This window comes from Patagioenas fasciata, chromosome 4, assembly GCF_037038585.1.
Source record: "Patagioenas fasciata isolate bPatFas1 chromosome 4, bPatFas1.hap1, whole genome shotgun sequence".
In the NCBI taxonomy this organism is placed as follows: Eukaryota; Metazoa; Chordata; class Aves; order Columbiformes; family Columbidae; genus Patagioenas; species Patagioenas fasciata.
In genome coordinates this window covers 15,066,579-15,079,000 of record NC_092523.1, presented here as the reverse complement: position 1 = coordinate 15,079,000, position 12,422 = coordinate 15,066,579, and the positions used below count along the sequence as shown (strand labels likewise).

Genomic DNA, 12,422 nt, shown 5'->3' with positions numbered 1-12,422 from the left:
AAACCAGAAGAGGCTGCAATACAAATAAAAGTGTGTTCTGTGTATCCTACTTGTCAGCCTGAATACCTTTATTAACCAGTGCTAGAGAAGTACAATTCATAACACATTTGCCATGGGGCCTCTTTCCCTGCTAGAACTAGTTTTAGAATCTTTTAATATTTTGTAGGTGGACTTGCAAAGAGCTGGCATTTTGCAGCTTGTTAATGCAGTTTGGCACTAAGGAAATGTTTCTATTTGACATTTCTGAAATCTGCATTTAACCAGTACAATAGCTAATTAATGTTCATTGTATTTGTGTTTCTGTTGAACTGCAATTATGCTGATTGGTTGGTGTGTTTATACATATCATTTAAAGGTTGCTACAGAAACCTAGAGCACTCTTTTCTAAAATAAAATAATTCAAATGAATTTTGGCACTCGTAATTTTTAAATAGTTTTGCAAGAGATCAGTTACATAAATGTGCTAAGATAATATAGTCTTTAATATTTATTATTATGCTCCTAACATGTACTTCTGGTAAAAAACCCAGAACTAGTCTCCCGCTACGTGACGTACTTTGAGGGCCCACAGCTGTAGTAGTTTAAATATGTTTATCATATAAGCATCTGTTTTATGGAGTTTTTTTCTAAGGTCACAACACTGAGTACAATGCTTCTGTGGATGATCATATCACTGATTCATAAAACTGACCTTTCTAAATTAAAAGCAACAAAAGAGTGCTCCATTTTAGGGCAGTATCTGGGACATATTTCAGAAAAGTGGTCAGGCCTTTTCCTCAGACCTAGACAATGCTTTCATGCCTGCGTCAACACCGTGATCCTGAAACCCCTGTGACAGCTGGAAGGTCAAGTGTCCCTTCCCTCCCTCCCCTGGGCTCTGCCTACCTGTGCACATGTGGGGCTGACCCGGCCAGCAGTGAGACCTGCAGAGCCCCTCACTCCCTCCCCACCGTGGGACAGGTAGAGATGAGATGGAAGAGCAAGAGTGAGAAAACTTTTGAGTTGAGACAAAGACAGTTTAGTAAACGAAGAAAAAAAAAATATATCACATACTAAACAAGTGGTATGAAGGCAATCTCTGAGTGGTGGCTACCTCCAAAAAACTCCTTCCCTTGCTGTTTATTGCTGAGCATGATGTCATATGGTATGGAATATCCCTTTGGTCAACTGGGGTCAGCTGTCCCAGATGTGTCACCTCCCAACCTCTTGCCCACCCCCAGCCTGCTCAGTGGGAGAGCAGAATGGGAAAATGACAAAGCCTTGGTGCTGCGCAAGCACTGCTCAGCAACAGCCAAAACACGGTCAAAAATCCAAAGCACAGCACCATACGGGCTGCCTTGAAGAAAATTAAATCCATTCCAGACAGAGACAGCACAGTGCACTGCAGATTATCTCATGTACTTAGAAAGGCAATTCTGTGCCTGTCTAAAGCTGCCGCAAAGAACTTAAAAGCTGATGTTGTACCACAGGTAATTCAGAGTACAGAGGGTCCATCTCAGCCTGTTAAAGGCCCTGGACAGCCTTGCTTGGAAATGCACTCCTCATTGCACCTCCCAAAGTCACCTCTGGTTTCTGCCCCTTGGAGGGATGTTGGGAGTAGTGAAACTCTCCCACTGCCCTTCTGCATGCAGGTATGGTGTCCGGGAAAAGGAAGCCTCCGTTCCAGAAAGTACCTACAGAATCACAGAATCACACAATGTTAGGGATTGGAAGGGACCTCAAAAGATCATCAGGTCCAATCCCCTCGTCGGAGCAGGAACACCCAGATGAGGTTACACAGGAATGTGTCCAGGCGGGTTTTGAATGTCTCCAGAGTAGGAGACTCCACAGCCTCCCTGGGCAGCCTGTTCCAGTGCTCTGTCACCCTCATTGAGAAGTTTCTTCTCAAATTTAAGTGGAACCTCTTGTGTTCCAGTTTGAACCCATTACCCCTTGTCCTACCACTGGTCGTCACCAAGAAGAGCCTGGCTCTATCCTTGTGACACTCATCCTTTATATATTTGTAAACATCAATAAGGTCACCCCTCAGTCTCCTCTTCTCCAAGCTAAAGAGCCCCAGCTCCCTCAGCCCTTTGAATAGGAACTGCAGGGTATTTTGGTGAGATGCACTCGTCATCTGTCCGACCATCATACAGAAAATCCACCCCTCCTTCATCATATGCAGCAGAGCAGGCTGTGAGTGGAGAGCCAAGAGGTGCATCTGCTCAGCCGGGGCATGGGAGTCCATCCCAGGTTCCTGTACCTGTGTTTTCAGTGGAGAGCAAATATTAGCAGAAGCAGTAATAATTGAGGTACTGAACAACAAACCTCCTCTAATCACAAGATGATTTCATACAAAACATGGTGCATAGCTATCCTTCACTTTTCCTTAGAAGAAAGTGTTCACCTCATGCTTCCAGCTGCATACTGCAAGTACAGGGATGCTTCCAAATCCGACCTTATCTTCAATAGTGAGATAGACCAATCAAGCCAGGTTAATGATCTCTCTTACTTCTGAAAGTGAACTCTCTGCTATGCACTCCCTTAGGGTTTTTGACAATGTTATCTGTTGTTAGATTTAAACATTACTTCTGCCCTACTGACTTCAGTTTTGCTTAATCAGGGCAACAGCAGAGGTGGCTAAGCCTCCTCCCAACCCAAACCCTACTATTAAGTAACAGCATCTATAGAGACATACAATATTAGGAAACAAAATGAACAGTACAATGCACTTTCAAACCACCGTGTAACCTTGTGCTTGCAAAGTCCCCAAAATCCAACCACACTGCCATGTGCAGTGCACACACCGCCTTCAGCCGCCACTTCAAGAAACAAGCTGGTTTCTGAATGGTAGTGCCCCTTAATCACCCTGTTAAACATTTATTCAGAAAATAAGCCATGGGTTGCAACAATCAGAATGATAAATAGTAGGATCCTTCCGTTGTATTAGCCCATAAAATATAATACTGACCTCTTTCAACAGTAGTACTGATATAAAGGTGGTTTTCTCTCTCCATGGGCATGACAGGTGCCTGGATTTTCAAACTATGGACTGACCCCCTTCAGATGTCTACAGTCAGCACAGAGTTGCATACTTCATGTTTTACTCCTTTCCTTCTAGCAAAACTTTTTTTTCCTTCAGCTGCTTGTTTTAACCACCACTTGTTAGTTGCATCCACTTTTTTCTCTTGTTTTATGCATCTTTTTGACCGGAACTGGCTTTGTGATTGTGAATCATCTGGCACAGTGAGGATCTCTTCTATGACAGGAGCTCTCAAACATTACCACAAAACCAAATAAATATGCAAATAACTGCAAAAATAAGTAACTACAAAAAAACAGATAACTGCAATAATGTTTTACCAATGGGGATGTGCTTCTGAATATTTTGGGCCAAATTATAGCATTTACAGTCTCTCATGAAGAAGGATTTGACATGAGTATGGTAGGGCCTTTGGAATCTAGTAATTGATTAAACAAAGCATCTGGCAATATTGAACAGTTTCATGTAAAGTATTGCAGTCAGAGGAGAGCTATTTAATATGGTAGCTACTTTTATTGTTGTTGTTTCACTGTTGAAACAGAATAAAAGAGAAGAACAAAGATAAGATGAAATGGGCTTGTCTGTGTTTTAACCATCTGTACTTCAGCTATTGTCTTAGCCACCTTTTATCCCTGGCAAGTAAAATTTACCCTAGTAATTGTCCCCTTAAATGCTGTGAATCACATAAACTTTCAAATGGAGTGTCCTACAATTTACCTGATCGTTTCAGGAATCTTTGAGATTTTTGAAACAACTTTTATACATCCAAATCACCATAAATTAATCATAATTTATTGCAACATAACCCACCAAGATTAATTCAGTTGACATTAATGTAAATGTCATGTCTATTTCTGTAGGTGTTCCATTACAATTTGTCTGCAGTTAAATATTAGTCAATCATCGTTTAAAATTAAGCCTACCTTTGATTTTTCTCCCCAGTATATCTCCTGGCCATATATCATGTAACTTGAATCTTGAGCTGAGTGGGTATTGCTGCTCTGTCTGTGCCACTAAACTGCACTATCACAGACACACCATTTAGGGGTTTTCACCTGGTCATTCTGGAATGAGTATCATAAATGGGAAAAGTTACAGAACATAGACAATTAAATTAAATTACACATTCCCCTGAAGTTAAAAGAGGTTAAAGTATCTTAAATTGCACAGCTAAAATCCCAACTTTTTTACAGATGGAGGGAGCAATGTTGTTGTAGCAGTGACCAGAGAATGAAGAAAATCCTGGGAAGGAAAAATGCTTGGGCCCTAGAACTAGACATGGAGATTTTTAAATGGAATAGCTGTATTTTAAAGCAAAAATGGTGAAAAATACTTTTGGCAGTCTTTTCAGGAAAGGTGAGGATTTTGTTAACATAGATCACCCAAAAGGTGCCAAATGTCCTCATAGTCCGAACCTATGATAAGCTGCTGACAAATCCTGTACTTCTGAGCTGTTTCTGCTATGTTATGTTTATGCTACTAGTTAGAGGAACGCGTATGTAGTTCTGAAGGATTCATGGAAGTAGCCAGCGAAAGAGGATTTCAGCCCCAGTGCTGCACCTCACACACAGACAAAAAACAGACTAAACAGACTAAAATAGTTCCCTGCTGCAGGCAAGGGAGAACTTGCAGAAGGTCCCACTGCGCGTGCATGTTGGGAAATTCACCACCAGAAGGGTCAGGGAGGAATGCAGTAAATTCAAACACAAAAAAAGTATGTTCACTGTATGTATAATATTCATACACAATAGACTTTTGCATTTCTAATACATGTTCCCTTAGGGGGAGTTGAGGGAAGAGTTTTGCAAAGAATGAAATTGTTCTTTTAAAGGACAAAAAAATTATACGTGAGTAATAAAGAGCATAGAGATTACAGAAATCAGTTGCCTGCTTGTATTCCTGATGTTCCACAGAGGTAGATCAGCAGTATAGATTTTAACCACCTAACAAAAATCCTCTATAATTACAGCAACTGTTCGATCATACCTCCTGCTCTAACTCCACAGCAGAAAATAAAATATGTTCTCAATCTTCTAAAATTTGAATCTTTGCATTTGTGCTCATTAGCATTTCCACACTGACAGTTAGAAACATTAATTATCAATGTGCACATTCAAATATTGTTTCAAGAACATGTTGGTTTTTTTTCTTTTTATGTTTAAATAGTATTTGGGGGCACATTTCTAAACAAAAATTGAAACTCAGGAATTTGGGTAGGACTGCATCCAAGTGACATTGTTCAAGAGAACATGACTATCTTTACAATCCATGGGAATAATCCTAAATCAATTGCTGCAAATACTCAAGTTTCTGGTAGTCAAAGTGTGAAAGATGAGATCAACTCACTGTTTCAAGGATTTGTGGAAAAGTATTATTTTACGTGATTAAATTAAGAAGATGTTTCTAAGTGGTTCTCAGGAGCAAACAGAGCCAGCGAGCATAAGAGAACTGATCCCTGTTGCTTTGATAGATACATAACCAGTGTCTCACAGGTATTTTGGTAGCAACAGACATCTTGGATAGGTGCCCCTTGGTTTTAATTCCTATTCACTTGTGCAAGAGTTTAACAAGGACCCTACTCTAAAGAAACCAAAAGACTGGACGCAGGAATTCAGTTTCCAGCTTTTCATTCTCTCGTCAGGAAACCGTTGTTCTTTTCTCCAAATAGTTGAAAACAACAAGAAAATCATCAAAATATTCAGCCAACGGAAATGTCTGAAGTAGAGAAGAAGGAAATAATTTACATATATGCATTTTCCAGATGTGAAAATTAGTTTTTCAACTCTGTTCGCACTCACATTTCTTCCCTACTTACTGCCACTTGCTGTCAGTAAACTTTGTCCAGTTCTGTCAGAGCTAACAAGAAAACTGTACTACATCACCCAACAGATTCAAACAGCAAGAATGCAACTTTGCCGAAAATAATGAAGTAAATAAACTACTTTTTAAAGCACTGATAAGTAACAGAAATAAAAGCTTTAGTATTGATGTGTCCACGCTCTAAGCAGCAGACGGTGAAAGACCAGACGACTCTGATGTGGTTTGCAGCCTGTTCTCTGAACAGGAAACCACTGAGCTTCACTCTATTCAAAAAGTTGCTGCAAAACTAATTTATTTTGTAATTCTAAGAATGGGGCAGCTGAAACTCAAAGATTTGTGTTGGTATTTCACAAATTTTAGGCAATTCCAAGGGTGGATGCTTAGATATTGGATAAGGCAAGTGTGCATTAATGCAGTCCTAATGTGATCTCTGGCCATGTTTTCATTGCAAAATATGTCTTCTTGTTTCTGAACACTGGCTACTGCAGCGATCCGTAAATGTTGCTGGACAGGCTGATACAGAGCTAAGGTACAGGAGGTAAAGAGGGTAATGGCGAGAGAACCATCACCCAGGGCATCAGAGTAAGGTCAAGGCCCATTTATAGTTTTCTTCCAGAGTCAATATATCTCATATATTCCCTATGGCAGAGTAATAGCAGGATGGAAGAACATCACATCAGGACTAGAGGAAATTGTTATACTTATTCTGCTGGCTGGAAGAATGGGAATGGAGCCATGTGCAGTGGCACAGCTGCGTGCTAAGAGAGGTTTGGCTCCTGTCTCCCTAAGCAAATTCATCCCTTGAACAATCTACTGAATATGCTAAAGCATCAATAAGGCTGTTACAATATTTATGTCTAAAATGAATGTTTGCGGTATGAGCAGAGCTCTCTGTAACTGCACCAAACTTGGAGCTGTAAGTAAACAAAACTGTAAGGTTTGACTCAAGATTGTTGAATTTCCAAATGGGCCAAATAATTTTTCAAATTTAATTATTAATCTTGAAGCTTTCACTCATTCTGTTAAACTAAATTCTTTGAGAAGTTTCATAGAACAATGGAAATTTCTAATATTAAAGTGGACTTCTTTTCCTTTTCTTAATGTCTTTAGATCTTGCCCAAGCATACATGCAGCAATGAATCTGGATATACATCCAAAAGGTAAAATTCATTCAGTATGGAAAAAGGAAGTGCCATAGCATGTCTTTTTATCATACTTATTACTCGGTCAGTGACAGTCATAACATGCAAGGTGTAAAGGATTGTAAGGTCATAGAAATTAAAATTAATTGTAAGAAATAAGGAAAAGCAATGGATATTCACTAATTGGAAACTGGATACCCACTAATAAAGAAAGCAAAAAAGTGTTTAATTCCAGAGTGCTCCCAAAAAATTTTGGCTTTGTGATGTTGTGCACTGCAAAAAGCCATCAATAAATCATCCCCTTGTTGGAGACTGAAAATATTACATTGGCTGATGACTTCTAGAAGGCAACTAAGGGACCTTTCCTTTTTCCTCTCCCATTACTCATGAAGGACTCCCCCCTTTTTACTGTTTGCCGTTCTAAAATGACACAGGATCTCTAAATCCAATTCCACGACAGATTATGGTCAGTAGTAAGCACATGTTTAAATCATATTGATTTCATAAGTAAAACACTGTTCCTACTTAAGCCAGTGGAAAATGATACCATATTTCACAACTGTAGCTGAGCTAAGAGATATTTAATGCAAAGCACAAAAAGTATCTAACTAAATAGGGGCACAACTAGCCAGAAAAATCTATTTGGTATACCATATGTTTATTGCAATATGTGAAGTTGCTTAAATGCATTTAATATCAATCTATTACAGAAGATTTAGGACTGGAAAAAGCAGTTCTGGAAAAATAAAATGCAACAGTGTCATCTTATTGCAAGACTTTCATTCTTTACAGATAGCTGGCCACATCACAATAGCTCGCCATAACTAGCATTCATTCACTAGACTTTTTCACAGTCTCTGAAGCGCAGCCTGCCTAGGCTTTTGCTTGGTCTTGGAATTAAACTTATGCAATTCAGGAAGCTTCTACTTATCTTGCCTAACACCTCTCGAGGTTAACAGAAGATGCCAATATGCTTAACAGGACAAGTTTTTACCAGGCACTTTTGTGCTGGACAGAAAAAACGTGACTCTGACAACTCCTGTGCAGGTTCTTCCTTGCAGCACTTCCAGCCTCATTTTTTCCACTACTGAAGTGGTTAGGAGACACCCTGTCAGGATCACAAGATTTATTAAAATATAACCCACAATATTTTATCACTTTCTGTCACTGGCTGAAAAACCACAAACAGTGACTGAAAAACCACTGTGCACTCATACCAAAGTCAATGGGAACAGAGTTACCTTCTGCTTTCTCATTTAACGAAGTGCTATGTTTCTGACGCTGGGTTTTTTATATACAAATTGCTAACCTGTCACCCTTTTGAACAAATTTATTTTAGGCCACTATGAAAAGCAAGCAAGGTTGACACAAAATGCACATAATTTTATTCCCTTGGGAATTAAAGATAGATTAATTTCTTCCCTTTTTTTCGTTGACATGAGGCGTTCTCTGTCAACTGTCAGAAACACACCCACGTATATGCCATAGAAATACAATACCTTACTACTGTTATAACTGATACACTCCATTTATTAATTTCACAAAGGATGTAGCAAAGCAACAAAAATGTTTCAGACTGAATAAAATATGATCAGTCCCTATAGCCTGAGAAGATTTTGACTCCTGCCAGCTCTACGTCTTTAACTTGCAGTGAAAAAAATATTGATGTCAGAAGGTCCAGCTGATTGCAACTACCTGACACAAAGATTCTGCCCTCAGCAGTCAGCACAACAGTCAGCACAACAGAAGGCAGGAAATTGGATGTCCCAGGGTGATATACATACATATATATATATATTATATAGTAGAAACAGTCTCTTCCCAAGCAGTAAGCCTCTTCAATGGTCTTCCACCCAATGGCACACAGCCCTTCTCATTCTGAAGGACGCATATGTACAGCATAGCTGACAGAATTCAATTTCATCTTCACTACCAAAATATCTTTAAATAACACAAGGAGCGGTTTCTAGTTGGTTTGTACTCCTCAGCTAGCACAGAGCAAATATTTGGGCGTTCACCTCATTAAAGGGAATGTCAGCAGGAGAGCAGCAACACTGCCTCTGTCTTCACTTGTCCATGCAAAGAAGGCATTAGAGGAAAAGGAGAGGGAGGGCTGGAGTTCCTCCAAACTCCGGTGATCCTAGTGGAACAGAATAGATTATAAACTAACCTGGACATCAAATTGTAAACTGATGCTGGATAGCAATAAATCACCCCAAAGGCTTGTGTCAAACAGTCTCCTTTTAGCATTAAGCCATGAAATGCATGGCTAATAGATTTGATGTTTACCACTGTTATTCATTTCTTATTGCAGAGGATAGAATGACCATTTTTTAAACCAACAGAAATAAAAAGGCTACAATTTAAGACACTGCCTTCTTTTTTTCATTATTATATCGGTACCATCTAATTATCCTCTCATTGCAGCACTTTTCCTCAGTAATACTATTGATTAAGCTGGGTTTTCTTCTGATCTGCACCAGCATAATGAAACAGAAAAATCAGACAAGTAGTTTGCATTAATAACTCTCCCTCCCCCCTCAAGAATGACCCTCTGAGCAGAGATAATATATATATATATTGAATAAATGAACATTCAATGCCATCTACTGGGGCATACAAAACTCTGCAATACCAGGCTCATGCAGTATTCAGACCATGAAAGAACAACAGCACAAATCTAAAGAGGCTGTTTAGGTAAAGACTGGCTTCTTTCAGAACACAGCTGGAAGGGAGGGTTGTGGGATGCTGCCCGTCTTTCACATACTCACAGAAGGTACAACACCCAGGCAAGAAGTGGATCTGGTTTTAATTCTGTCCTTGGCAAAAAAGGGTCTCAGTCCACAATTCTGCCTTCCTCCAAAGCATTAGAGCACACTGCAATTATATGTTATAGGTTAGGCTTAATAGATGAACTTCATGCTCTGCTTTTGAAATCAGGCTATTTTGTAGCCGCAGATGTGAGATCTGTGAGGCTACAGGCGGCCTAAGCAAGAATTGCTTCAGCAGAACAAGAGCACGTTCTGGGCAAGGACACCCTGGCTGGTTTGCATCAAACAGTCACTGGATTAAATGTGTAAAGCAGATTAAGTAAATACACTTTCCTGTTCCCCAGCTCTATGGCTCTGTAACTCATCCTCTCCTAGATATACCATGAGACAACGTCCATAGGTAGACAGCCACTACCTAGAACAGTTTATAGCCTGGTAGCTGGAGTGTTCTCACTTTGGGGAAATGTGAATTTGGAGCCTCTCAAGCTGAAACCAGGACTCCAGTTTCCTGGGCAAATGCTGTGCTGCTACAGAAAAGAGATCAGTACAACTCATTTTCCAGATCAGTTGTGAAAGCAGGAGGTTTAATTTTCTTCTGCCACTAAATGAACAAGATATGTCTCTATTCAGAAGAGGAATTTCCAGACCAGTATTCCCAGGCTGCCCAGGGTGAGACCTTATAGTTCTGCACCAAGCAGCAAAATTCAGAAGAGAGAAAGGAGTCCAAGTACATCCTTCTCTGAGTAGTTTCTGTGGGCAGGCTTAGACATGGGGTTGTGAATCCCATTTCCACACAGCTACTTCCTCATGCATTGCATAGGTCAACAAACTCATGATGGATTTGCTTCGTCTTCTTTGTTTTAGCATCTGAAAAATACTGTGCAGCTGATGGATTGTTATTGCTTTATATAAGCTATTGTATAATTTTCTCCAGAATGACACCTGCTGACATTTTTTCTGTTTCACACAGAAAATAGGAGGACTAATCCTGCTAATACTTACCATTTTGTAAGTATCACACTGTTGTTCCTAAAATTTTACTTTTTTTTTCACTTCTTGATGTGTGTTGATATCATCTTGCCTATAATGCTGGTAAGAGAAAATGTAATATTCACTGCTTGTTAATGTAAAATGAAGCATGAGAATTTTGAAGCATATATGAGAATTTTTTTTATAGTGGGAGCTATATTAGTGATTCACTCTACTAGTGCATTCTCCACTTAAAATAAAATTAAATACGTCTTTATCACAAGATCAAGTGAAAAGAACAGGAGTCAAGCTGAACAAGTGTGTAAGTCATAAATCTCATGGTTTAATATGCAACCAATGCAAATGAAAGCTGAAAAGCAAACAGCACACGTTTCAACATCTTCCCATTTGTATCTAAAAGCTGGTTTTGAGTTGCAGCTCAGAAGAAAAGACTGTAAATACCTTATCAGTCAGAGAAAGGAAAAAAGAAAGTACAGGTCTATTGATTAATAAGCAAGTTGAACAAGTACAGGATGACTAAAGAATGCTATCAATACTTTGGCTGCTTCAGGTTTCATAGAAAGGTTAATTACAATCAGAAACTATATGGAATTAATACTAACTAGGAGGCAGTAAAAGTGCAGAGCAGAACAAGGAAAGAACAGCCAGGAGAATATTTACTTATGCTAAAGCACTTAAGTATTTGAAGTAATTTCTGTTACATTAATTAATTATCTTTGCGAACTCCCCAAGGAGCCTTGAGATCCTAAAGCAATGGAAAAGAACATTGGTAACATCCATTTCTTACAAGAAAGAAAGTAAATCCTGAGGGTTCATTGGATACCTGGAGAGACTATTAAACAAAGTCACTCTGAAAGCATCTTTTGGAAATAATAAGTCTGGTTATGTAAAAAAACCTGCTAATGTGAACACGAGGAACATCTCATCAGCTCCTCACACCAAAATAATTTCTGTCTTGGCAGAAATATGACCATAATGGGCAGAAAGAAAACAGTAGATGCAAGATATCTTGATTTTTATTAGCACTTTGACATTTCCCAGAAGACAGTGTCACAGACAGAAACCTGGAAACCTGGGTTAGGTGAAAATGTGTGAAGCATTGGCACAATTGTTTGAAAAAAATACCCACCCTGCTACTGCACTGGAAAGAGTTCTGCAGCAGAAGAGCCTGCAAACCCAGGTCTCTTGCAGGGGTCTGTCTAGGGTGTGGGGGTATTCTCTCTTATGCACTGTTATAAAAAGGCAGTACCCTGAAATGTACTGTCAGTAACACTTTTTGTAGGTGTGCTTGATGTTTTAATAACCATGTGTACAACCTGGAGGGAGTTCACAGGAAAGTAATGCTGGAGTTATGAGGATCTTTTAAGTTGGTTGACAACTCGAGAAAGCTTTAGAGACTTGTACTTGCCTAGCAAGAAGACTAAAAGGAAATACAATTATAGGCATTAAGCATGATAAGGGTTGAAATAAAGCAGATAGTCATCAATTTTTTCAGTGTCCTTGGAGGGTAAAACAAATTGGTTTAATTTGCAGCACTCAAGAGAAAAAGCGTGAACTGAAAGGACAGTTCAGAAAGTTATTGATTCCCCATTACTAGTGAGTTCAAGAAGAGATTAAAACAAACATCATGGATGCACCTATACCATCTCAGGTAGCAAAATGTGACTTAAAAGCCTC

General features: G+C 39.3%; 1 protein-coding gene across 1 annotated transcript in view; it reads left to right on the top strand.

The window, feature by feature from the left end:
• Window positions 1-2,103: 2,103 nt before the first annotated feature.
• The window catches only part of CLNK (cytokine dependent hematopoietic cell linker), a 38,186-nt gene continuing 27,867 nt past the window's right edge, over window positions 2,104-12,422 (top strand). Inside the window, exon 1 of the mRNA XM_071808341.1 lies at window positions 2,104-2,238. Coding sequence (XP_071664442.1) covers window positions 2,104-2,238 — 135 coding nt within the window. The remainder of the gene's footprint in view (window positions 2,239-12,422) is intronic.